A 24,347-nucleotide genomic window follows, 5' to 3' on the forward strand; every position below is an offset into this window, starting at 1 on the left:
AATCAGACCATCGTGATGAAGAAAACCTAAAACTTTCTACTTAATGGTCAAGTACTTTATCATCCTTATTGAGGGTCATGGATTCTGGTTAGTGACTGACAAGATGAGCAAATAAGTACTAATTGTTGAAATAAGGAGTGGTGGTGCTGAGGCTAGGGATCTGTACTAACACTCGGAAGGTTGCTGGTTCGAATCTTGTAAATGCCAAAGGGGACTGTGTTCTGTTGGGCCCTTGAGCAAGGCCCTTAACCTGCAATTGCTGAGCGCTTTGAGAAATCAGAAAAGCACTATATAAATGCAAAGAATTATTATTATTAAGGTTCTCACATAAGATTGCTAGTTTTATTTTACATGATTAGGTGAAGAGTTCAGTAGTATGGGAGGACCTCAGAGTGGAAGTCTTGTTCCTTCAAGCTGAAATATTATTTTAGTATGAATTGAGGATACCTTCCAGACACATTCCACAGAGGGTTTATGAGGTTTATGCAGACCCAGGAGACCTTGAAGAGATTATATCGGTCTGCTTATCTTGAAGTGCTTGGGAGTCCCCAGTGGAAGCTGGAAACTGTTAAGCATACTTTGGCCTAGTCTTTCCATCGCATGTTTCCATCACAGTCCTCATGGGGAAAAGTGGATTAAGAGTAAAGTGAAACTTTTGGGTAGGAATGATGAAAACACTTTAGCAAGAACAGATAGTTTTGGGATTAAGTTTTCATACTCTGCTTCTAAGCAATGCATTCAGTACTTCTTTGACAGTTCCTGTCTTCCTTTAATGGAATTAGCAGATTTCAAAAATAAATGGAATGTCTTCATCGTAGATCCTTTCCTTCCTCTTTCCTAATGTATATTATTATTATTTTTTAAGAAGCAGTAGAATTCAACACATTTTATTAACTAGTAGTTGAGTAGTGCCAATGCAATAACATTAAAGGACAAAATTTTATCTTTTTTGTCTTCTGCTCCCATTTTGTTTGATAAATAATTTTAAGCTCCTAATAATATGTAATATTCATGTTAAGACTGTTTATATTAACAAGATCCCCTCATTATACATGTACCTCTCTGATGTACTTTTAAAAATGTTTTTTGTTACTACTTATTTTATCCTTTCCAGTCTTTAATAGTTTCGAACCATAAATGTGTGTACTGATCACTTAGTATGTGGTGTTAAAAATATAAATTTTTATTATAATATTTGTTTTTTGGAATTCGGCCATAAAAATAAAACCAAATCAGAATTTTGAATTCCATCATTAATCACATGCTGTCCACTTTTAGCATTAAATATACGTTATAAACATAATCCTGTGATATCAATTTTAGCATTTACTTGATAGCTGGTGTGCATTATTTGCATTAAACAGACATTGTATGAAAATCTTATTGAGTGTAACAGAAAGCTGTATCTTTTAAGTTGTGCATTCTAAGTGAATCTGTCAGTCACAATAATACTGCACCCTTTCCTTTTAACAGGCAGATGCAGAGCATTTTATGTGTTATGCCTCACTTGATCACTCAGCAGAAAAAAAACGGAAAAAGAAAGGAGGGAGAAAACAAACTTCTGATGAGTTTCTAGATATAGATATGGAACAGAAGATGCCATCAAGAACCAATAGCACTCTGGCTTCCAGGAACAGCATCTACCTCAACAGCCAGCAGTTAAAAGATTCCAATGGAGATGAAGCAATTCATGAGGATCCTGCAATACTTCTAAGCAAGATTAATGCAAGTCGTTTTTCTGAGAGTAGTTAATCTTTTTAACTTCTTTAATTTATTCATTTTTTAATGTAAAACTCAATAACAAAGTTTACTGCATCACTGCACAACCAGCTCTGGTTCTGATAACAGGTCCTCAGAAACCAACAACAACATTTATTTATATAGCACATTTTCATACAAAAAATGTAGCACAAAGTGCTTTACATTATGAAGAATAGAAAAATAAAAGACACAGTAAGAAAATAAAATAAGTCAACATTAATTAACATAGAATAAGAGTAAGGTCCGATGGCCAGGGTGGACAGAAAAAAAAAAAAAACTCCAGACTGCTGAAGAAAAAAATAAAATTTGCAGGGATTCCAGACCATGAGACCACCCAGTCCCCTCTGGGCAAACCACACTCACTTGCACTGGGACAATTCATTTAAAATACAATAAAAGCATGCAGCACGTGCTTAGTCAATTAATTTCCTCCTTCAACACACTTTTAGCTTGAAATCTGTTACCTTAAATTTCACATCTGCTCTTTGTGTTTTTTTTAATTCTGCACATACTTTTAAACAAACGCAGAGATTTCAGCAGACTGATAAGTGTGGGTAAAGGGCAATGCTAGAAAAACAGACACAGTTAGTGTACAGACACATTAAATGTTATGCTAAGCTTGCTGAAAAATGGAATACAATTAGATATTTGAATTTCACAGCCTGTTACTGAAATTCTTTCCAGTGCAATGCTGTGTAGTTTCTGATTTCATACATACCACAAATAACAAGCCCACCATCTGATAATCCACCTAAAGGTTTATTTCTTGGCTTAATCTAATGTTTCTCTTTAGTCATTTGTGCCTACCTTTTGAGGAACACTTAGTCCTTCCATTATTGCACTTACCAGCTCCATGACAATAAAGAGATCACCAGCAGTTTTTAATGTCTACATACAGAAGTTTCCATTGGAACGGGGTGGAAGCAGAGACCTGTTAAAACAATAGATGTGTGACACTAAAACACATTAATTAATGATTTTTTTATCTGTATACAGTAGTATCTTTCCATAATCAGTGCCGTCTCAAGCTTTACAAATTGCACAACTGGAAATTGGACCAGTAGATTGAAAACTGTCACACGGGAAGTCGAAAATTGATCCAGCAGTGCAGTTTTCTACAGTTTGCTAAATAATGCAGCAAACTGCAATATCACCAAATAATGGACAGAAAATTGAGTCCTCTCCATTATACCGGCTGAAAGAGCTTAATAATAAGAAACAATAAATAGAATTTAACTAATTTGCTTTGCTGTTCACACTTACCAAATTTAGCTGGAGTCTGTTCTGTTAACATTGTGCACATGGAGGAGGTAATCCATCACAGGGCACACACCCAGACTTGCTAACACCAATTTAGGTCAGCAGGCATGTGAACTGTGATATTGGAAGTGCACTCAGAGTAGCAAATCGAATTTCAAACCAGTCTGAAGGAACAGTGTGGCATAGTACTAGCTACAATATTTTTTGTAAAGTTGACACTTGTGAGGGTTTTACCAAAATGCTCATTTGAGCCACCAACTATTGTTTAATTTAAAATGTATTGTTCAGAGTTAAACCGGCATGCATTGCCAAGCTTGCTCATTTAATTAACAAAGGCAACAATGTATTGTAAATATGTATTAAACCACTGTTTACATTAAGTCATAGTATTCTTAACTTGAAACATTGACACTGAAGTGTCTAATTTTGCTAGAGCAGTGTTTTCTTTCTCGACTAAAAATATTTAAACAGTACACACTTAAAATGAGTACAGTCCAATCATATGTCTTATTTATCAGCATTTTTGAGTGCAGGATGGATGAGATGTCCAGGAGTAAATCCAGGAACCAACTTTGGATGTGATGCCTCTTATGACAGTAGACAAAAAGTAGTTACCAATTAATCTATTGGAGCATCTCTTTAATGTGAATAGAATGTAGTATGATCACAGGAAGAACATGTAGACTCCACACAGATGGTGAGCAGGCCAGGCCGGTGTTCAAACTCCGTCCTGTGTAACTGTGAGTTGGTAATAATGACCATTGCTATACCATGTCACCTTTTAGTCAAGCTTACCTGTATGTTGTGATCAGTTACTGGAGTTTTACTATAAAATACATCCATCCATCCATCCATTACCCAACCCACTATATCCTAACTACAGGGTCACGGGGGTCTGCTGGAGCCAATCCCAGCCAACACAAGGCACAAGGCCTGATATACTTCATCAAGCTAATTTACAAGTATTTAAGAACTGCAGAATTTTGTCATTTTATTTACATTTGTTCATTGTTGGCTCCAGATTAACTTCCAGCTAATAAAGTAATAAACAGATCTATGCAATCTTGTGTCATAAAAGTGTATAATAGCCCTGGAAACTAAAATGCTTATAGTGAAACCCAAGGGGTAGCCAATGGTATCCCTGAGCACTTTGTATCTCTTAAAGGGCCAGATCTCACAGCTTTGTGCTGTCCATGTCTTCAAAGGAGAAACTCAGTCACAGCTATGGACTTTATTGGCCAGGAGGAATCGTGTCCTCTTTCCATTAATCAAAAGTATAGTCAATGCTATGTTGCCTGCGTCCTGCCATTCTGGAGAACTTTTTCACCTATCCTACTAGGTCAACAGTCCATTTCTGTGGTAACTTAAGGGGTTTCTCCTTCAAGGATATCAGACATGACACAGTCTTTCATCTTCTAGCAGTTACTTAAATTCCCACACTGATATGCAGAGATGCTCAGGTATGATTCCATCTTGCCACCCTGTTATACATATATCAAAGCTGCAATGGGTACTCTGGCTCTTGGTAGTAGTACCAGTACACTGAACTGGCCTGCCTGTGAATGAAGCATGGAAGCATTCCTAACCCAGGGATAGCCTACTAAGACAGAGAAAAGAAAAAGAGAAAAATAGAGAAATCAGCAAACAACTGGAAGAATAACTGGGTTTGAAATAAGGTTTTTACAGTGGTGGACTTGTAGGTGACCTGTCATACCTGATGGTTAAGGACCAGTACAACAGGTAGGGTTCATTTTGTGTTTAATTTGATAACTTGTATTTTTTTTCTTGTTCATCCTTCCATTTCCTCAATAAAAGTTATAATTTGGATTTACAGTCCTTTGAAAAAGTAAATACACCTATAATGTTTGCACATCCATTAAGAAGGTAATTGGAGCCTGGTGGAGCTAATTAAGGTCAATCAATTATTTGATAATCTTTAAACAACATTTTGCAGTTCTATCTAAAGCATTCAGGTTTAAGGTAACACCATGTTGCTTTGATTTAAGTGCACACCAACAACAAAGATGTTGAGAGGCCTTCTAGAGGCTCCACAAGCCAGGCCAAGTCTTCCCAGCCTCCCTCCTGGTGGCCAGAGCTCCCATCTCCACAGACAAACTTAGACCAACTTTTGCCCCAAATGACTTTCCAGGTTCCAGTCTCTTTATATTCCTAAATATTTTGAAAATTACATGAAATTGCACATGGAAAGGAACCATAAAGCCTTTGGCTAGGAAGAAATACATCCCAAGAGCAGAGTCATTTTAAATGACTGCAAAATGGTATAATTTTCAAGAAGCATACAAGATGACAAAATGTAAATATGGGTTTGCCAAAAATTGACTCCCGTAGCAAAGAAGATTCAAATTGCAATCCAAATGACATTATCAAAAAAAAAAATAATAATAAAAGAGAAGCAAGAATTTAAAAACCAGAAAAAATCAATACTCAAATGCACTCAAAGAAAAGACAACGGACCTCTGAAGAAGTCGTTCTCCACTTTGGAATGTAAAGATTGAGGGAGGTCTTTCAGTTATGACATCAGGGTGGCCCCAACTCTTTCAACCCATAGTACAGGAATATAGAAGAACAACTCATTACACACAGACCAGTCAATGCCATGTTTCAGCCAACATTTCTCCCCTGGCTGGGGTTCAAAGTTGTGTGTTTTGTCTTATTTTGTATCATTTATTTTTATTAAAGTTTATTTTGTTTATTATCTATATTATTCTTTGTGTTTATTTATATGTGATTTTTGGGTGGTTCCCTAAGGGGCAGGACCACCTGCCAATCACTACCAGGAGCAGCCCTCCACCCTATTTATTGGAGGGCCTTCCATAGTTCCTGGCGGTTCATTTCAAACACGCTAAGGAGTAGAGTGTTCCTTGTTTTTAACTGTTTCTTGCTTTTGCTTTCAGATTTCTTGGATTTTTTTTAACCTGTGCTCCATTTTTTACTTCACCTTTGGATTCTGTATTTGGACTTTGGAGGCTGTGAATTGCCTTTCCTTCTAAGGCAAATCCTTTGTGCTCTTAGGAACGTCATGTATTATACAGCCTTTTGTTAAAAGAAACCTTTTATTTTTCAAGGGGGTTTGGCAGTATTTCCTCCCCCAAGGGCAACCTTTGAGAGTTCTTTTGGGACTCCAGAGTCACAACAGTCAATAATAAACAAGCAAGACGATATTAACAAAAAAAAACATTATTACAAAAAATAATACTTTAAAATGATGAAACAAAATATTAGCCAGAGAACACACCATGGCTGAAACATTACACTTGTGTGGTGAGACAAAAATATAATCAATAATTAAAGTATATTTATGATTTTTACTCTAAATGGTTAGGTAAATGTGTGAGATTTTCTAAATTTAAATATTTATGCATAGCACAGTCTTGCTCTGTACACAAAATTGAAAGCTTTATAGAACAGTGAGATCTGGCCATTTTCAAGTGTAAAAAGATAAAGTTGAAGATCAAGCACATAATCTTTTATATAATCAAGAACTTTCAAGAATATTCTGCTTAAAGAGAGAGGAAGGAGCAAATAGAGAAATATCATATAGCACTGTATTGCTTACTAAGCTCATTTTGTAAATAATATTTGAAAATTATGACATTACATAGGGCTACTACTTCCTGCTGCAGTCCATTTGTCTCCTTGTTTGAACACTGGACTACATTTAAATTCCTCCCAGCCTCTGGATGTCTATTTTGTTAATCCTGCCATTGGGCACAACAGTACAGCCAAGACTTAGCAACAGACAAAGAAATTGCTTGTTTGCCTATTGTACCAGAGACACCTATTCTGAGGATAATGAAAGTGAAGTCCTCCTTTTCTTAATTGTTGTTTGTAGGTGCAAAGTTAAATCAGCATTAAAAGTCAAGCTAAGTGCTTTTTTTATTTTATGCTGCATTTTATCTAAAGCATCCAATCTGAAGTGTATGAGTGTTTGTTTTTGAATGAGATTTAGACTACAAGATAAAATGTTGTATTTTTCAGGGACTGTGGTGCAAGAAATCATAAAGACCACAAAAGTGACATCTGGCGATCTGCAAGGCTCTGTTAACATATTTATAATTGCAATTCATTACTCCTGATGGCCATAAGAAAGTCTTTTCTCTTTAAAACCGAAAACAGCAAAACAACTTAGGTTTGCAAAGTTGCAGTTGAAAGAGTTCTGTTAGCAATTTCCTCTGGACACATGAGACCACAGCGAAGTTATTTAGTCAGCATTTACAATGTCAGGTTCAATAAAAAAACATAAAAACATGCATACAATGTCTCACCACAGGAATCTCAATCCATTTGTAAACCATTTGAAGCAGTGATGATTTGGGTAATTTTGTTGGATGTCCATCATAAAAACTTTTTATAAGAGACTAAATCAGAGAAAAGTATGAAGTAATCAGTCCAACAACTAAAGCTTGTCCAGAAAGACCTTAGCAAACCAAAAAAAATCTGCAATTAAATGGCCTAATAAGAAAGGAATGAAGCATTCTGGAATGGCCAAGTCAAAAGTCCAGACCTCAACACCAGTGAGATGCTGTGGTGGCAACGGCGGAGAGCTGTGCAAAAGTAAATGGCATCTATCTTCAATGAACTGAACCAATGTTGTAAGGTAAATCTAGCCAGCATTCTGCCAGTATGATGTAAGAGAATGATAAACAAAATGATTATATGAAGTTATAATTGTGGGTCTACAAGTTGCTGAAATCTCAGAAGAGTTAGCTTTTAACACATCTTCCATTGGCTTGTGAATTTCGGTTGAGTAACAATGTCAAAATAAAATGTTATGTGTTTTTCATTCAAAGTTAGATTTATGTAATTTTAAGACTACATAATTCGTAGGATTTTTTTATGTGATATCATTTGAGTTTTGGACACAGGTGGCACATAGAAATGCCCTCTCTCACTATATCCAAATTTTATTATTAGTGACTAGAAAATGTTACTCTGCAAGTGAAAAAGTCTACTTTGTACATCAGCACCATCTTCTGACCAAAAGAAGCTGATGTGACTGCCACATATGCAAAGTGTACAATTTAAGTTATCATTCTAACTTAAAAGGAAGAACTTCTCTGAACTAGTAAGCAGGGGCTATATCTGCTATGTAAAATGTGAAATTGCATTTGAGAGCTAGGTGAACTGGAAATATTTGGTGAAGAGAGCTTTGCTCAATTTAAAATTACACATCTACTGTATTATGACACACTGGTATCAATGGATTATTGTAAAATATAATTAGGAGAGGGTTACTTAAAGCAAATAATCAAAGTCAGATAGAAAATTGGATTATAGACGGAAAAAGACAAACGACAAGGCAAACAAAACACAAGGGAATAGTGAGAATCGGAATTCAAAGTTAAAAAAGAGATCAAAAACTGAAGAATGAAATCTGATGCTAGGGCCTACTTGGAATTGAAACAAACTAAACTAACTGCAAAAGAATTAAAGTTCAAAGAGTCTTATCCACCGAGAGATAATTTGTAATGCAATCACTGACATATTTATAGTGTCACATTCCGTACCGCAATCGACATAAGGATCTCAGTCATGTGATACATAAAACAGCATTATGTAAACAAAGAGATAACATTTTTTCATTTCACTACAAAATGATCAAGCTACCTCAAAACCATTCAACGCAGTAAAAATCCATGAAATAATCCAACACACACATATAAGTCCTGTTAATCGCTACACCATTATAGCCTTTCTACAGGCTTGCAAATTAAAGCTTTCCTATCAAGATAACATTTTAATTCTGCGGTGTTCAAAACATCAAGAATAGTCGATTTTAGCATGGTGTCTGTATGGGTGTCTCTTCGTGTGTGTGTGTGTGTGTGTGTGTGTGTGTGTGGAAAATCAAAATTAATTTTCATGTCTTAATATTTCAATTTTATAAAATATATGTACACAACTGTCAGTGTATCTGTGTGACCTTTTTGTTGTTATGTCTCTGTCTTTCCAACAGATGGTGCAACACAAACATTTGTAGTAATAAAATGCATTGCATTTAGCATTCCAACAAATGCAAAATAAACTGGTCAAAATTGACTCTTCTATTACTAAATTCACTCTGCAATTTTTGTTTCTTCCCCCTTTCATCATTTTAGCTACATAATTTAAGTACTTAGGCATAGACATCTCCACTTTGTTGACACTCAATAATGTGAGAGGGTGTCTGACATGGTTATCTAGGGTTCTATCTTTCAGATCTAGATTGACTGTTATAAAAATGAATATAGTTCCCAACCTCAATGTTTCCATTCCCTCCCACCATTAAATACTAGTTGAATATAAGGTCATTTTTAACTACCTTCCTGTGGAACTAAAAAAAAGACCTGCTATTTAACACTCCACACTGAATTGAGACAAAGGCAAGTGTATAGTTTTCCTGGTAGATCGTGAGCTGTACAATTGAGCTTACATACTGCATCCAGTCTAGCAATGTATAACCCGTCGTACTAACCATCCTATGTGACTACTACTACAGTCGGATAGGGTATCACCAAGTTCTATTCTGACCCTCCCCTTCCCTGGCGTTAAACTTAGAGCTTGATTTTAAAGGATGAATGCTCTAATTACCTTTGTGCTAGAAATATTACATATTACATTGCGCCTCGGCTGGCACAAACTCTCCTCTGTTTATCTTCACCTGGCCTTGCACATTGTAGGTGATCCCATTTCTTTTCATCCCCAGACCAGCTTCAAATATTCCAGTCTCTAAAATTTTCCTTCTCTATCCCCTCCTCTTCTTTTTTTCTTTTACTTACAAGTTACATCTATTTTAAACATTTGTGGGGTCAGAATCTCTTCTGCTCATGTCTCCAATTGTCTGTATAAATTCTAACTAACACTTTCTACTATGAAGTTTATACACACCTAAAGCTTTATCTATCTATCTATCTATCTATCTATCTATCTATCTATCTATCTATCTATCTATCTATCTATCTATCTATCTATCTATCTATCTATTTACAGTCATATGAAAAAGTTTGGGAACCATTCTTAATTCTTTAGATTTTTGTTTATCATTGGCTGAGCTTTCAAAGCAGCAACTTCCTTTTAATATATGACATGCCTTATGGAAACAGTAGTATTTCAACACTGACATTAAGTTTTTTGGATTAACAGAAAATATGCAATATGCATCATAACAAAATTAGACAGGTGCATAAATTTGGGCACTCCAACAGAGATATTACATCAATACTAAGTTGAACCTCCTTTTGCAAATATAACAGCCTCTAGACGCCTCCTATAGCTATTGACAAGTGTCTGGATTCTGGATGGAGGTATTTTTGACCATTCTTTCATACAAAATATCTCCAGTTCAGTTAAATTTGATGGCTGCCGAGCATGTACAGCCTGCTTCAAATCATCCCATAGATTATCGATGATATTCAAGTCAGGGGACTGTGACGGCCATTCCAGAACATTGAACTTCTCCCTCTGCATGAATGCCTTTGTAGATTTCGAACTGTGTTTTGTGTCATTGTCTTGTTGGAATATCCAACCCCTGCATAACGTCAACTTTGTGACTGATGCTTGAACATTATCCTGAAGAATTTGTTGATATTGGGTTGAATTCATCTGATCCTCTACTTTAACAAGGGCCCCAGTCCCTGAACTAGCCACACAGCCCCACAGCATGATGGAACCTCCACCAAATTTGACAGTAGGTACCTGGTGTTTTTCTTGGAATGCGGTGTTCTTCTTCCACCATGCGAAGCTCTTTTTGTTATGACCAGATAACTCAATTCTTGTCTTTTCAGTCCAATTCAAATCAGCAACATTACAAGGGTACCCAAATTTTTGCACAGCCAGTTTTTCACATTTGATTTAATTTCATACAACTAAATACTGCTTCACTTAAAAATCTTTGTACGGAAAACACCCCAGTACTCAGATGTTCCTAGGAAATGAAAGACATACCACTGTTATCTTTTTGTTGAAAGTAGAGTAAATTATTATGCAGACTGAGAGGGGTTCCTAAACTTTTTCATATGACTCTATCTATCTATCTATCTATCTATCTATCTATCTATCTATCTATCTATCTATCTATCTATCTATCTATCTTCAGTAAATACATGCTCCAAACAGCAATATCCTAATAGCATATGACTATTTCTTCTCTTTAAAAGTGCTTCTACCTTAAAATATTTACAGGGCTTTAAGTTAAAATCAACTGCTCCAAACCTGCATTTACAGGCATCAAATGCACTGCACAGTGTAATACAATAAATTTAGTCATGTAGCTGCCAAGAGAGCCTGTGTGGTGGTGAAATTAGCAAACATGCCCCCAATGCAACAACACTTAGAGCACTTAATAAGCCAACTAATGTTAGCAGACTTTAACAATGTGTGTAGATATGAAGTCTATATGCAAGTAATAAAAACTCATCAACCAAGTGTCAACTAGGTACTGTAACATCAGATAAAATCCTTTAGACATAAAAAAAATGTCTAAATATCAAAAATATTACACATACTACTACTTCATTGTCACTGCTAGCTTTAGTATAGTGATAATTGAGTTAACGTTAGCTAGCTTTCTGGAAGCTGAACAAATTCAAATTTGTAGAACACACCTGCAAATGCTGAATGAGCTGCTTCTTCATTCTTTCAGTTTTCTTTCTTTTCTGTGCTTCTGACTGGTGTTGCCTTAATGCCATCTCTCTGCTCATTAATAGGACTTTATCACAGTATGACATTAATTTGACAGTTCATGAAACAGCAATAACCCCAATCGAGTTAAGCTGTGGATTTCCATTGCTCCACTCTGTTGAGGAGGTTGATGATTTATATTATATGTCAAAGATGTTATGCATTATGCTACACTACACTATTGGAGTCATCTGTCTCAAGTCAAGTAAACCAAGCAAAAAAAATGTGCAATCCAATTGCCTGTCCAGTAGAGATCCTGAATAGTGGAGGTAGGGGCCCCTCTACATTGTTCCTCTGATCACAGGCACTATGCGCAGTGCATGATCTGCATATAGGAAGGGACATCTCTGTCTACCTCAAAATAATTATTTGAAATTAGCTCCTGAACTTCAATTTCCTGGCTTAAATTATTTAGTTAAATGTTCACTTCCCCTTTATTCATCCTAACCACTACTATCAACATTCTCAATTCAGAAGTTCTTCTGCACTATTCTACAGCACAGAGCTGTGATATCAATGTTGGGTGACATAAATGGATTTTTTTCAGTTTTTTTTAGGCAAACCTGGATTTGCTTTGCAGCTTGCAGTACATGTAATGAGTTCTCACTCACACCCTCACTTTACAATCATTGATGGTTGGATTAGATGATCCACCACTTGCCAGACTCAACCCCTTCATAGCTTAGGAGTCAGGGTATTGCAGCTTATGTCTGTTTCATTGTCATCAGCCCTGCAGCAGACCAAAACTCTTCACTGACATTGTCTTTGACTTCAGTGGCTCTTTAAAGGTGTTTTCCTCATCTTTTCTTTTTTCCATATTTTCTTGACATGATACTGTAGTACACAACTTTCAGAAGTTCCACTGGATAGAAGACATTTCAAAAACTAATAAAGAATACAAAAAATCACAATTGAGCAAAACATGTTTTGCTGATATTTAGTAGATATCTTTATACAAGATGTCTTATGAAGACCAAACATTATACAAAACACGAGTGCCTGGTAAAGTTTACAGGCAGTTGAGAATGTAGTTTTAAACTGAGCTAGGGACATTTAGTGGTGTAGGAAGAGCTGGAACCAGATGGGAAATCAGCAACAAATCAGCAAAAGCAAAGTAGATTAAAGCAAAGTTTGCCAACTTGTAATTTTTCCAAAATGAGTGGTGAGGAATAAAGCTTATGATGAGTCTTTAAGTGTCATATTTAATGTCAGCACACTAACAGCAATTTGAATGGTGACGTTTTTGGTATACCTGGTGTGACCACGGGCCCCTACAGGGCTGGGCTTCCAAGCCCTCAACCCGTGGCCCCCAAAGCAACCAGGGTGGCAGCCCCCACGTGATCCAAGGTGGGAGCACGCCCTCTTCTGGTCCCTCCAGGCGTCCTGGCTGAGTCGTCGCCCCTGGCGTCCCTGACAGTGCCCCACAGCCAGCGAAGACCACTTGGGAGGAGCGGCACGTCCCACGAGGGCAGTTTACCCCCGAAGCGGGTCCTACTCCTGAGCCACCGGGGTCCAACTCGGCACCCTGGGGGCTGCTCCTTCGGCACCCTCTTCGAGGACGTCGTGCCTCTTTGGTTGGAGCCACTCACACACTCCTAGCCTCCGCCAGCCGTGGCAGCACCCCCTCGCCAGCGGAGAGTCCTTCTGACAGACATCCCGTCTCCTGAGGGCAGGTTCCCAACAAAGCGGGTCCTACTGCTTGTCTAGGGTACGGTCCTGAAATGAATAGAAACAAGGGGGCAGAGCCACTGCCTGAACACCCTTCCCTGGTGTCCCTCTGCGTTGCGCAGTGGCAATGCTCCCCGCCGACCGGTACCCCGGCACTTGCCTGTTTGGCACCCCCTCTGCGGGTTCAGTGTCCCTCCTGTCAGTGAAACAGACAGGACTGCCTGCAGTCCTTTCCTCTCTACTGACCTCATGGGTTCCCTCTGCCCCTGCAGAGGGCGGCCAGCACTCGGACGTGTGCACCCTTCGATTCCTTCTCTCACTCTGGGACGCCCTCATGGTCTGAGTCTCCTTATTGCATGAAAAGAGACTCCTTCCCATCTGAGTCCCTGTAGAGCAACGCGAGACTGCCGCCGACTCGGGGCAGAGGGTGCTAGGACCTGGGGCACTCAACAGCCCGTGTCCTGCCAGCCTTCTTGCTGTCTTTCTCCTCATTGCACGCACAGCCCCCTGCGCCGCATCCACTGTCGGAGGTCTGCTTACTCGATGATGATCATTGGTATCACAGCCAATTTCGGCAGACCCTCCTTTATGCTGTACGGGGACGGCTGTACTCACCTTCCCCGCCGTACACCTTCGACTGAGGAATCCAGCGTTGCACTGTCTAATCGCCATCAGCAGCTCTTCGATTGACGCGACCGCCTTCATCTCCAGTAATCGCACATCCGCCCGGAGGGCACATAGCACCTGTGACAAATGCTGCTCTGCGGGCTAAAGGCACGCCTCCAGCTCCAACAGAGCAGCCGGCAAAGACATGAAGTTAACCGATGCGTAGCTCACCTCTCCGTTAGCCCCAGTCGCCGGAGACTTCCTGTGGGCCTCTTCCTCCAGCCCAATCGGGTCTGCCCCCGGCATGTGATGGACATTCCTTCGTCCCGCCTCTCTCCAGTCATCGGCAGGCATGTAAGACACACCATCCAATCGCGTGCCTGTCAGGGGGAGGGACTTCTGGTCCATGGCCATTTTGTCTCCCCTCCTGCGGCGGCGACGTGCTCGCTGGCAGCCTCGCTGTCTCTCGTGCTGCAGCAGCTCCGTTTCACCAGCTCCCGCAAGCACCGCCGCATTGTCGAAGCCCCGCCGACCAGCAAGCGTCCGCCACTGACGCAAATCTGGGCTGTCCCTGCCTAAAAGATAGAACTGCCGAAAGGCAGGGAACTCACCTCGTCTAACCGAGGAAACGTCCTCAGTGTCGCGATGCTGTCCCGGTGCCTCCAGCAACGGCGCCCGCAGGAGCCTGCTGCAGTCCTGCTCCACATGCTGTCAATCTGCCTCAGGGTAAAAACGGCTCTCCTGTGGACCCATGGCGGTCCGTGGGGTACTTTTCCCCAGTGGGGCTGTGTGCACGGCGCTCCCGTGGTACGTGGGTGGGGTCCCCTGCTGCGCTGGGCCATCCACAACAAGATTTTGAGGAACAGGTCCCCGTCTTGTACCAAACGGAGCATCCTGCCGACTACGCCAGATGTAAATGGAACCCAGACACAGACAGGCAGACATGTTGTTTTCCACCACCACACGTTTATTTACAACTATTTACAGAGTCTACACAAGTGTACACAAACCCCCAAAGTCCTGGCCACACGACGGCTTGCACTCTTCAGGCCGCCTCCTTGCCTCCTCCGCAAGCTCAGTCCTTCCTTTACTGCAGCCTTGAATGAAGGGAGGTGGCCCCTTTTATCTTCACCTGGATATGCTCCAGGTGCTCCCCGGCAATTACCCGCCGATACGCCCCTGTGTGGCGGAAGTGCCGGCTATACTCCCGGAAGCATTCTGGGTGTCCCTGCTTCTCTTCCCACCAGCACTTCCTGGTGTGGCGGAAATGCTGAGGTCCAGGGTTCCCAAGGCATTGGGGAGCCCCCTGGCACCCTCAAGGCGTCCCGGCCGGGTCGTTGCTCCTGGCATCCCTGACATATATAAAGAATATTCTGCATAGTTTCCTGGCTATTAAATAGTGCATTTCATTTAAAGATTTTTAATTATGTATATTGTTCATAAATAATATGCAGTGATTGACGCAGTGTGTGTACTTATGTGCATGGCAGAATGGGCCCAAAATAACTGATGTTTCAAGCTGAACTGGCTGCTGAATGGCAGGAGGCTTGTAATGTATTTGTTACATATGAGAGAGATCTGTATATTATAGCACAAGGACAATATTTAGTATTGATATCAGTTGTGGCATAGTGGCCAGCTTAGATGAATGTTTATTGAAATACTGTATATTGATTGTTTAAATTATTATTGCCATTGTATAAGGCAAGTAGACTTGTTATTGACCTTCAATCACATAAAATGTATTATGTGTTGTTACCTTTACAATTAGCCGTGTGTAACAAAACTTTTGTTAAGCTCACCTTTTCCAAAACCCTTTCCTTAAAAACTGGGTTCTTACCAAAAAGATTAATACTTTTACGAAGTGTCACGTGCATGCGCATAAGGGATAGCTAAATGGGTGCTAGTGGCTGGAATTCTGCTTCCACACCAGAGGGTGGTGTTGTGGTGCCTTAACAACTTCCTCTCTTTTCCCTTTCTGCACACCAGGGGCCTCATGTATAATGCCGTACGTAGAACTCGCACTATAACATGGCGTCAGAACAAAAGCCGAAATGTGCTTACGCACAGAAAAATCCAGATGCAGGAATCTGTGCGTACTCCAACTTCCACGTTCTTCTGCTACATAAATCCAGATCAGCGTGAAAACTAACGCTCGTGCACGCACTTTATGTAACGCCACAACTCCTCCCAGAATTACGCCTCTTTGAATATGCAAATCAATATAAATCGCCCTTAAACTCAGCCTTCTGTGAAAAAACAATGGGAAAAGCATGGGGGAAAATATAAGAATTTCAGCAAATACCAAGTGAAGGCAAAGGAAAAACATACTATTTGTTCAAATAAACCGTGGTATAATCAACAAAAGGAAGTTGATCGAGTGACATAGCGTGTTGGAGAAACTTGAAAGCTCACTTTCACAAAATCGCACAGTGCCGGAAATAAAAAAGAAGTCACATATCAAAGTCGCCGTGAAAAGCCGAGTTGTAGCCCACTGTCTGAGTGTCATATGAAAGCTTATTAGGGCACAGAGAACAAAAAGGCACACAGTAGGGAAAAAGCACGAAATGTCAACTTCAATCTCGACATTTCCACTTTAATCACATAGTTTATTTTGTCATTAAAGTAGAACATCATAAACTTTTTTGTAGAATACTTCCTCTCAGCCTGAGAAAGTGTAAGAGAAGAAAAAGCAATGGTGTGCTCTGTTCCATCAGTATGCATTTGTGTAAATACTGCACCCAGCCCGTAGTCTGAAGCGTCAGTTGCTATAGTTGAAGGCAAAGCAGGATCAAAAATTGCCAGAGCAGGACTCGTCAGAATTAATTCCTTGACCCTATGGAAGCTACGCTGTGCGTCCTCTGTGAAGTCAAAGTTGGATTGCCCACGTAAGCAAGCACGCATAGGTTCTACTATCGTGGCGTAATGCGGTATAAACTTTGCATACCATGATGTTAGCCCTAAAAATGAACGTACAGCTGAAGCATCTGTGGGAAGAGGTGCGTTAAAGAAAGCATCTACATGCTCTATGTCAGGCGAAATACCCTCCGCAGAAATGACATGCCCCAAAAAACGAAGGGAGGTCTGCTTGAAATCACATTTGTCCTTGTTTAATTGTAGCCTGGCCTTCTCCAAGCATTCTAAAACAGCTGAGAGGTGACGATCATGTTCAGCAGCCGTGGATCCATATATGATAATATCATCAAGGTAATTCTGGACACCTGGAAGATGACGGAGAAGTGTTGATAGTAACTTTTGAAACGTGGCTGGAGCGGACACCAGCCCAAAGGGAACACGGCAAAAACGGAACAAGCCATCGTGTGTTATAAATGCAGTCAGGTCCCTACTCTCCTCGTGTAAGAGCACTTGATGGTACGCGTTTGCAAGATCTATAGTGGAGAAGACAGTAGCACCTCGTAATTGAGACAACAGTTCCTCAATATGTGGCAGCGGAAAAGAATCAACAATAACTGCCTTGTTAGGCTCACGAAGGTCCACACATAAGCGTATGCCACCAGTTTTCTTTTGTGTGACTACTATTGGTGATACCCACGGAGAAGCATCCACGGACTCAATAATTCCTGCATCTAGCAAGTGGCGCAGTTCAGCAGAAACAGCAGTCTGTACTGATATTGGCAAGCGCCTTAATCTCTGCTGCACCGGCGAAACTTCTGGCCGGATTCTTACCTTATGTACAAACCCCTTTGCACATCCTAGGCCTCTGAATGGAGTGGAAGACAACTGTAGCACTGGGGCTGTACTGTATTACCTTCGATCTGCAATTTCAAAGATGTAACTAAGTCCATGCCTAGTAAAGGGGCACCGGTTTGCACGATGAAGAAAGTACGCACCGTTTATACATGAGGCCCCAGATGATCGATGGCTAGTACATCTCTGATGTCACTTCCAGTGTCTGTCTACTTAAACCTTTTCCTGCTGAGAGGACTGAAAACCGGAAGCTCTGCCATCTTTGCCAGTTCTGTCCTGATCTCAGACCTCTCTGCAATTATTTGCTGTTTTTTAATTTACCTAACATCGAAGGAAAACCAGGGGCCTCATGTATAAACAGTGCGTACGCACAGAAATGTTGCGTAAGAACTTTTCCACGTTCAAATTGCGATGTATAAAACCTACACTTGGCATAAAGCCACGCACTTTTCCACAGTACCTCATACCTTGTCGTACGCAAGTTCTCCGCTCGGTTTTGCAGACTGGCGGCACCCAGCGTCAAAGCAGTGCTACTGTTCCTGTGTGGTTACACCTTATTTTCCTGGCGCGGCTTTATAAATACACTGAAACTAACCACATATTGTTTATTATTGGAACGCATCTGATTTTAATTAACTTGTAACAATATACTGGTCCAGGGAACACCCATAGTATTCCAAATACCATAACTGCTTTAGTGTTGTTACTCTCACTTCTCCTTCTTCTTCTTCTTCTTCTTCTTTCAGCTCCTCCCGTTAGGAGTTGCCACAGCAGATCATCTTTTTCCATATTTCTCTCACTGCACCACTTGGAGTATTTATATCACTGTATCTGAGTGTGAATCACAGCAGCAGCTGATCGGAAAGAGAATTATCGGTATACAGCTTCATGGACACGCTGTCTCAGCCACTGCAAAACGTTTTAAAGCCTTTCCTGTACGGACCTCGCGGTTCAGAAACAGTTTCATCCCAAGAACTTTAAATGCACTCAATCAATTGCACCTTGTAGAACTGTTTGTACTTATAAATACAATCACCCCACTGTTAAATTGCACTAATTATAATATCGCACAACCTGAGCCAATTTATAAAGCGCGTATTTACATATGATGACGATATCATTTTTAAGGTGAAATGCAGCAAAATGTTTATTAAATTATACAGATATAACTTTAACTTTATTTAAATAATCTATATTCTTCACTGGGAGTATCGTTAAGGATAGAATAATTAACCATGTACTACGAAGATATTTTAATGTTCTTTAAACGTTTTGAAGAATCGGCGCTAAGCTTACAGATGGCTTAACGCCTATTACAGAGCTGATTGTATGGCGATCGGTTACTTGGGGAAAGAAAATAACTGACTGTAGTGACAGCTACGCCAATATATATTGAATAGAAAACAGAAAGAGAAAATAACAACACAGCTAAAATCGCAGCAACAAATTTCGGCAAAAGTTAAATGCTTGTGTCATGAGCACGAGACGGCTATGCAGTGTCTGCAACGGACGTGGCCATTCACCGTGCATAAGCTACCTTACTGACATTGGCGGGCGAAGGAGCCACCGATTCTTCCTCTGCCCAGTGCCACCACAAGCCTAGAGCCGCCCCTGAGTACTGCTGCAATAAATTATTTAATTGAAGTGAAACACATGTTTAATAACGTGCTTTAACTCCTATCATCATGAAAATGATATCACGTATACATCTCAGTATTTTAGTTATTCAGAGAGCTGTAATATCACGAATGTAATGGACTCTGTGTCCAGTCGGAGGAAGAGAGCCAGTTTAAGAAGCAAGTAGTGATTCCCACACACAGGCACATAGAAAATCAAATACAAAACAAAGCATTTAAAGTGCTACTTTAATTACGATTTGATTTGAGAAACTGGTTAATTAAACGATTTTAAGATGAAGTTTATGATGTTCTACTTTAATGACAAAATAAACTACGTGATTAAAGTGGAAATGTCGAGATTGAAGTTGACATTTCATGCTTTTTCCCCACTGTGTGCCTTTTTTTCTCTGTACTCTAATAAGCTTTCATATGACACTCAGACAGTGGGCTACAACTCAGCTTTTCACGGCGACTTTGATATGTGACTTCTTTTTTATTTCCGGCACTGTGCGATTTTGTGAATGTGAGCTTTCAAGTTTCTCCAACACGCTAAGTCACTCGATCAACTTCCTTTTGTTGATTATACCACGGTTTATTTGAACAAATAGTATGTTTTTCCTTTGCCTCCACTTGGTATTCGCTGAAATTCTTATATTTTCCCCCGTGCTTTTCCTATTGTCTTTTCACAGAAGGCTGCGCTTAAGGGCGATTTATATTGATTTGCATATTCAAAGAGGCGTAATTCGGGGAGGAGTTGGGGCATTACATAAAGCGCGTGCACGAGCGTTAGTTTTCACGCTGATCGGGATTTATGTAGCGGAAGAACGTGGAAGTTGGAGTACGCACAGATTCCTGCATCTGAATTTTTCTGTGCGTAAGCACATTTCGGCTTTTGTGCTTACGCCATGTTATAGTGCGAGTTCTACGCACGGCGTTATACATAAGGCCCCAGGTATGTACCCCAACTCATTATTGTTGCCCTTTGATTCTCTTACAGAAGTTTCAATCATAGAAATATGAAACAGGGGGCACTGTTAACACATGCTACCTCCAGATCTAGAGCCTATAGTGACATTTACACAAATATTCAGAAATTTGCTGTATTATTAGCATTGGCATTTTACAGAGAATTTTATGGTACTGAGATTAATTTCAATAAACTGTTATAAACAAACTAATCATAATGTCAGTAGCACTTATTTTATATAGTATTAGAACTACAAGTTGTCATGCATGTTTGTTTAGGGGTTACCTTCATTGCTCATATAAAATAAGTGATTTCTTTCTGGGGTGAGGCGGAGTCCTTTTACTAACCTCACTCTTCTGGGAGGAAAATGTGTATATGATTCTCCTTCCAGGAGGAGTCCCATAAATTCCGGCCACTCACAGAAAGCAGTGTTGATTCTTTGACCTGCAGCCAACAGGGACCAAGTTCCAGTACTGTAGTCATTTCCTTTAATTTTTTTTTTGTTCTCTGTGAAACAGGGTCACATAGGAGGTGTTCCAACTTTTGCATTATTCTTCCTTTCTTCCTTTACAAAGTATACGATCATTCATTTTGAATCAGTAGCTATTGTTAAACTAAAATAAGGTTTTTATTGACCAACCTGTGGCTGTGCTCCAGTAAGATTATTTTGCATCATACGTAATACAATTTCTTATGATTTATAGTTTGTACTATTGCTACTTTTACTTAAACATATGGTAGTAAGGTGTTTTCTTGGTGTTTCAGAAAATTGTTCTGTTCCATCTCCATCTTAACTCCTTTATTCACGTTATGTTCTCTTCTCGGTTACTGCCACATTGAACAACATATAACACACAGGATTTCATTTTTTTTCTTTATATTTCTTTTCTTTAGAAATGTGTGTTGTTTTACAGGGAGCAAATGCAAATAACAGATGCACTGTGCTGGTTACATATAGCCAACTAAAACATAAACCTAGAATAATTTAAACCGTGTACACATTTTCATGCTGCAGAAGGATATTCATTCTGACACATCAACAGAGCAGAAATAACTCTTCACAATAGACAGTGATCTGCCTATGATGCTACTGTGGTGAATCATGCCAGGAGTCAGTGGTGGTGCATGACTTAATCTTCTTGACGTTAACCCTGAGTGTGTCTCAGCCTCAGAATTCTATGCAATCACAGTCATACAACCACTCGTACACTTTTAAGCCTAAATAACGCTCGGTTATAGAATTCTTTTGCCATCTGATAGATGAAATAACATCATACTGCAAAAACATTATGAATATTTCTACTCATTTTGCCGCGCTTAAGATAACTCATCAATATTCATGAATGAGGAGGAGCTTTCAACTAAAAACACAATGCCAATTGAAAAACCAAAAAGTCAGTTGTAGAACAAACTGAAACTGAGCAAGTGCTCAGATCAAGTGACAGTGATGATGATATGAAATGGTCATCAGATGCTGACACAGAATGTGAAATTGATGCATGATATGGTGCTATACAAACGGCTGCGATATGCCTGGCAGCATTGGCAGTGTGAAACATTAACGTGGCGTGTCAGTAGCTGCATGACAAAAAGGCAAAATAATTGCAAGTGCAAGTGCAAGGACAAACAAAATGATAAGCTCTTGAACACTTTTTACAATGCGAAACTAGTGAATGTTTATGTCAGGGGAAATGTGGAAGTCACTAAGCCTGGAACTGTGATTGCCTAATAACACAATATTCTTATTGATTGTGAGGATCAGGCATTGACATTCTACTTTATCATGTGCAAGGAACAGAAAATATATTATAAAAAAGTGCACAGAAAAACTTGGCTCTAGTGTCCTGAATGCAACATCAGGCTGGGTGTTGGTGACTGTTTCAAAACACAAAGCTTCATAAGTGCAGCAGTGAACTCTAGACATACCATTTCAATTGGATTTATGTTGATGTTTTGGTCTTTACATGTCTCTGTTACACATAATAACCTGCTTAATAATTTTAAGGAGCTTAAAAAATGAGAAAAGAGATGTTGGGAATGAAAATGAGAATGAAAGCTGAAAAAGAAGTCAAAGTAAAAAGATCAGTGAAAAGACAGTGGCTAGAATTGAGAGGTAGAGAGAGAAAGGAGATAAAAGACCAATTCTGTCTCTGACGGTATCATTAGTTTTATTATTTCTTGATATTATTTATTTAGATTTTATCTTTTCTTACAGAACACTTTTTTAATGGATTATTTATGGGAGACTTTGGTCTGCACTGCGTTTTATTTCAGACATTTTTGGTTTTAAATGAATGAACTTTGCACTTTTTGATTCAGTACCTTGCTGTCTGTGTCCTCATTGTCCTACTTCATCTCGGTTCACGACTATCGAGGCAGGTACTGAGACATCACATTTTGGTGCCAATGGTGGAATGGGCTAATGGCAGTGAGGAACGAAGAAGGATGGAAAACAACAAGAGTACTGGTGTCCTACAGGGAAAGAGAATGAATGTACCTGATTGATTATCTATTTGTTGATTGCCTTATTGTGATTTTAAAAGTTCTTATTCTTTTAATGTCATGTTTTTTTTTAAAGCTTGGGCTTGGGTTTCTTTTAACTGTGGGGATTTATTTGTTTTTAGTTCAGGTATATGAAGTCCATGCCACAGACTTTGGCTTTCAGTTTGAATAGGTTGGTCTTGGAACGTAGAAAGACGTGCTGAGATTGAGAGAAAGAAATGTAGGAAGCAAGATGAAAAGGGAGAGGGCAGAATTGGTTGGGAGAGAGAGAGAGAAGCGCTGTGCAAAGAAATAAAGCACAGATTTTGTCTCTGATTTTATCCTTAGTTTTATTAGATTATTTATTGATATTATTTATGTTGATTTTAACTTCCTCACAGAGCACAGTTTTCACAGATTATTTAGATGGAATACTTTGATCTGTAATATACTTTGTTTTGGACACTGTTAGTTTTTAATAAATGGACTTTGCACTTTTGCAACAGTAACATGTTCTTGGTCTTCCCATTGTCATAGTCTATGCCAATCAATGTTCCAGGAATAGGAAGAAGCCTAAAACTGTGGGAAACCGGGGTATCAGTCTAATTGTACTGTGGTTATGGTTGACAGACTGCATATTTGGAGACTGGAGTGATAATCCAGGCCAGAAATGCAGAGCCAACTCACAGCAGTTTAGCAAATATTCAAAACTATTATTGACCACAATTGCTCTACAGTGGACCTAAAGTGTGAATGGTTGTCAACATTGCACAGTCACTTACAAGAATGAAGTATGTTGTACGCACATTTTTTCTCTCACTGTTGATCCTAGTATGCTAGGAAAGTCAGTTATACCATAAAACACTATTTTCCTTCCTTCTCTTTCCTGATAAATGTCAGGAATTAATGAATATATGATCAAATCAACAATGACATAAAGTCTACAGTGAGTGAACCCAGGGAAGCATATGTATATAGTGTGGCACACTCATTTAAAGGAGACTTGTAGCAGGGACAAAGAGGGTTATTAATCCTTGAACAGTGTGAGGTAAAAATGTGAATTGAATGTGAAATCAATCTCCTTCAGTCAGTAACTTTGCTGGCCAGCACTTGGGCAAAAGGCAGGAATCGGCCTAGTAAAGTTTATGATAGAGCCTATTGATCCTTGTAAGAAGCTATTCCAAACTGATTTTTTATGGACTCAAATTTTAAACCATAAAGGTTCACCTTTACTATTTTTACACCATAACATAAGAATGGAAATTGTTTTTTTTTTTCATTTTTTGAACCCTAAATTTATTCCTCCTTTATATTTTTTGAAGTGTATTCTCCGGTGTACAGCCAGTTTTGGGTGCAAAATCGGAAATTAATGCTGAATAAGTCAAAATGAATAGGCACACACATTGTAATGTGCTTCGCAGTAAGGATTTTAACTGTGCTAGTTTTAATTGAGAGTGTAGTTCTTTGTATATGATGTATTGTGGTGATGTAGAAATTACTGAAGTGTAAGTCAAGGGACAGAATTTGGCAAAACAAGCTGCATATTCACAACCTGTCTTGAATCAAGCACTTGTACAGTGGCACATTGGTGCCTAGAGTTT

General features: G+C 39.4%; 1 protein-coding gene across 3 annotated transcripts in view; it reads left to right on the top strand.

Annotated features, from left to right (window-relative positions):
* LOC120523545 (T-cell receptor-associated transmembrane adapter 1) overlaps positions 1-1,932 on the top strand; it is a 47,707-nt gene extending 45,775 nt beyond the window's left edge. For all 3 annotated transcript variants that reach the window (XM_039744948.1, XM_039744949.1, XM_039744947.1), the window contains exon 8: positions 1,474-1,932. In XM_039744948.1, the coding sequence (XP_039600882.1) occupies positions 1,474-1,752 (279 nt within the window). In that variant the 3' untranslated portion in view covers positions 1,753-1,932. The remainder of the gene's footprint in view (positions 1-1,473) is intronic.
* The last annotated feature ends 22,415 nt before the right edge of the window (positions 1,933-24,347 follow it).

This window comes from Polypterus senegalus, chromosome 2 (assembly GCF_016835505.1).
Source record: "Polypterus senegalus isolate Bchr_013 chromosome 2, ASM1683550v1, whole genome shotgun sequence".
NCBI lineage: Eukaryota > Metazoa > Chordata > Cladistia > Polypteriformes > Polypteridae > Polypterus > Polypterus senegalus.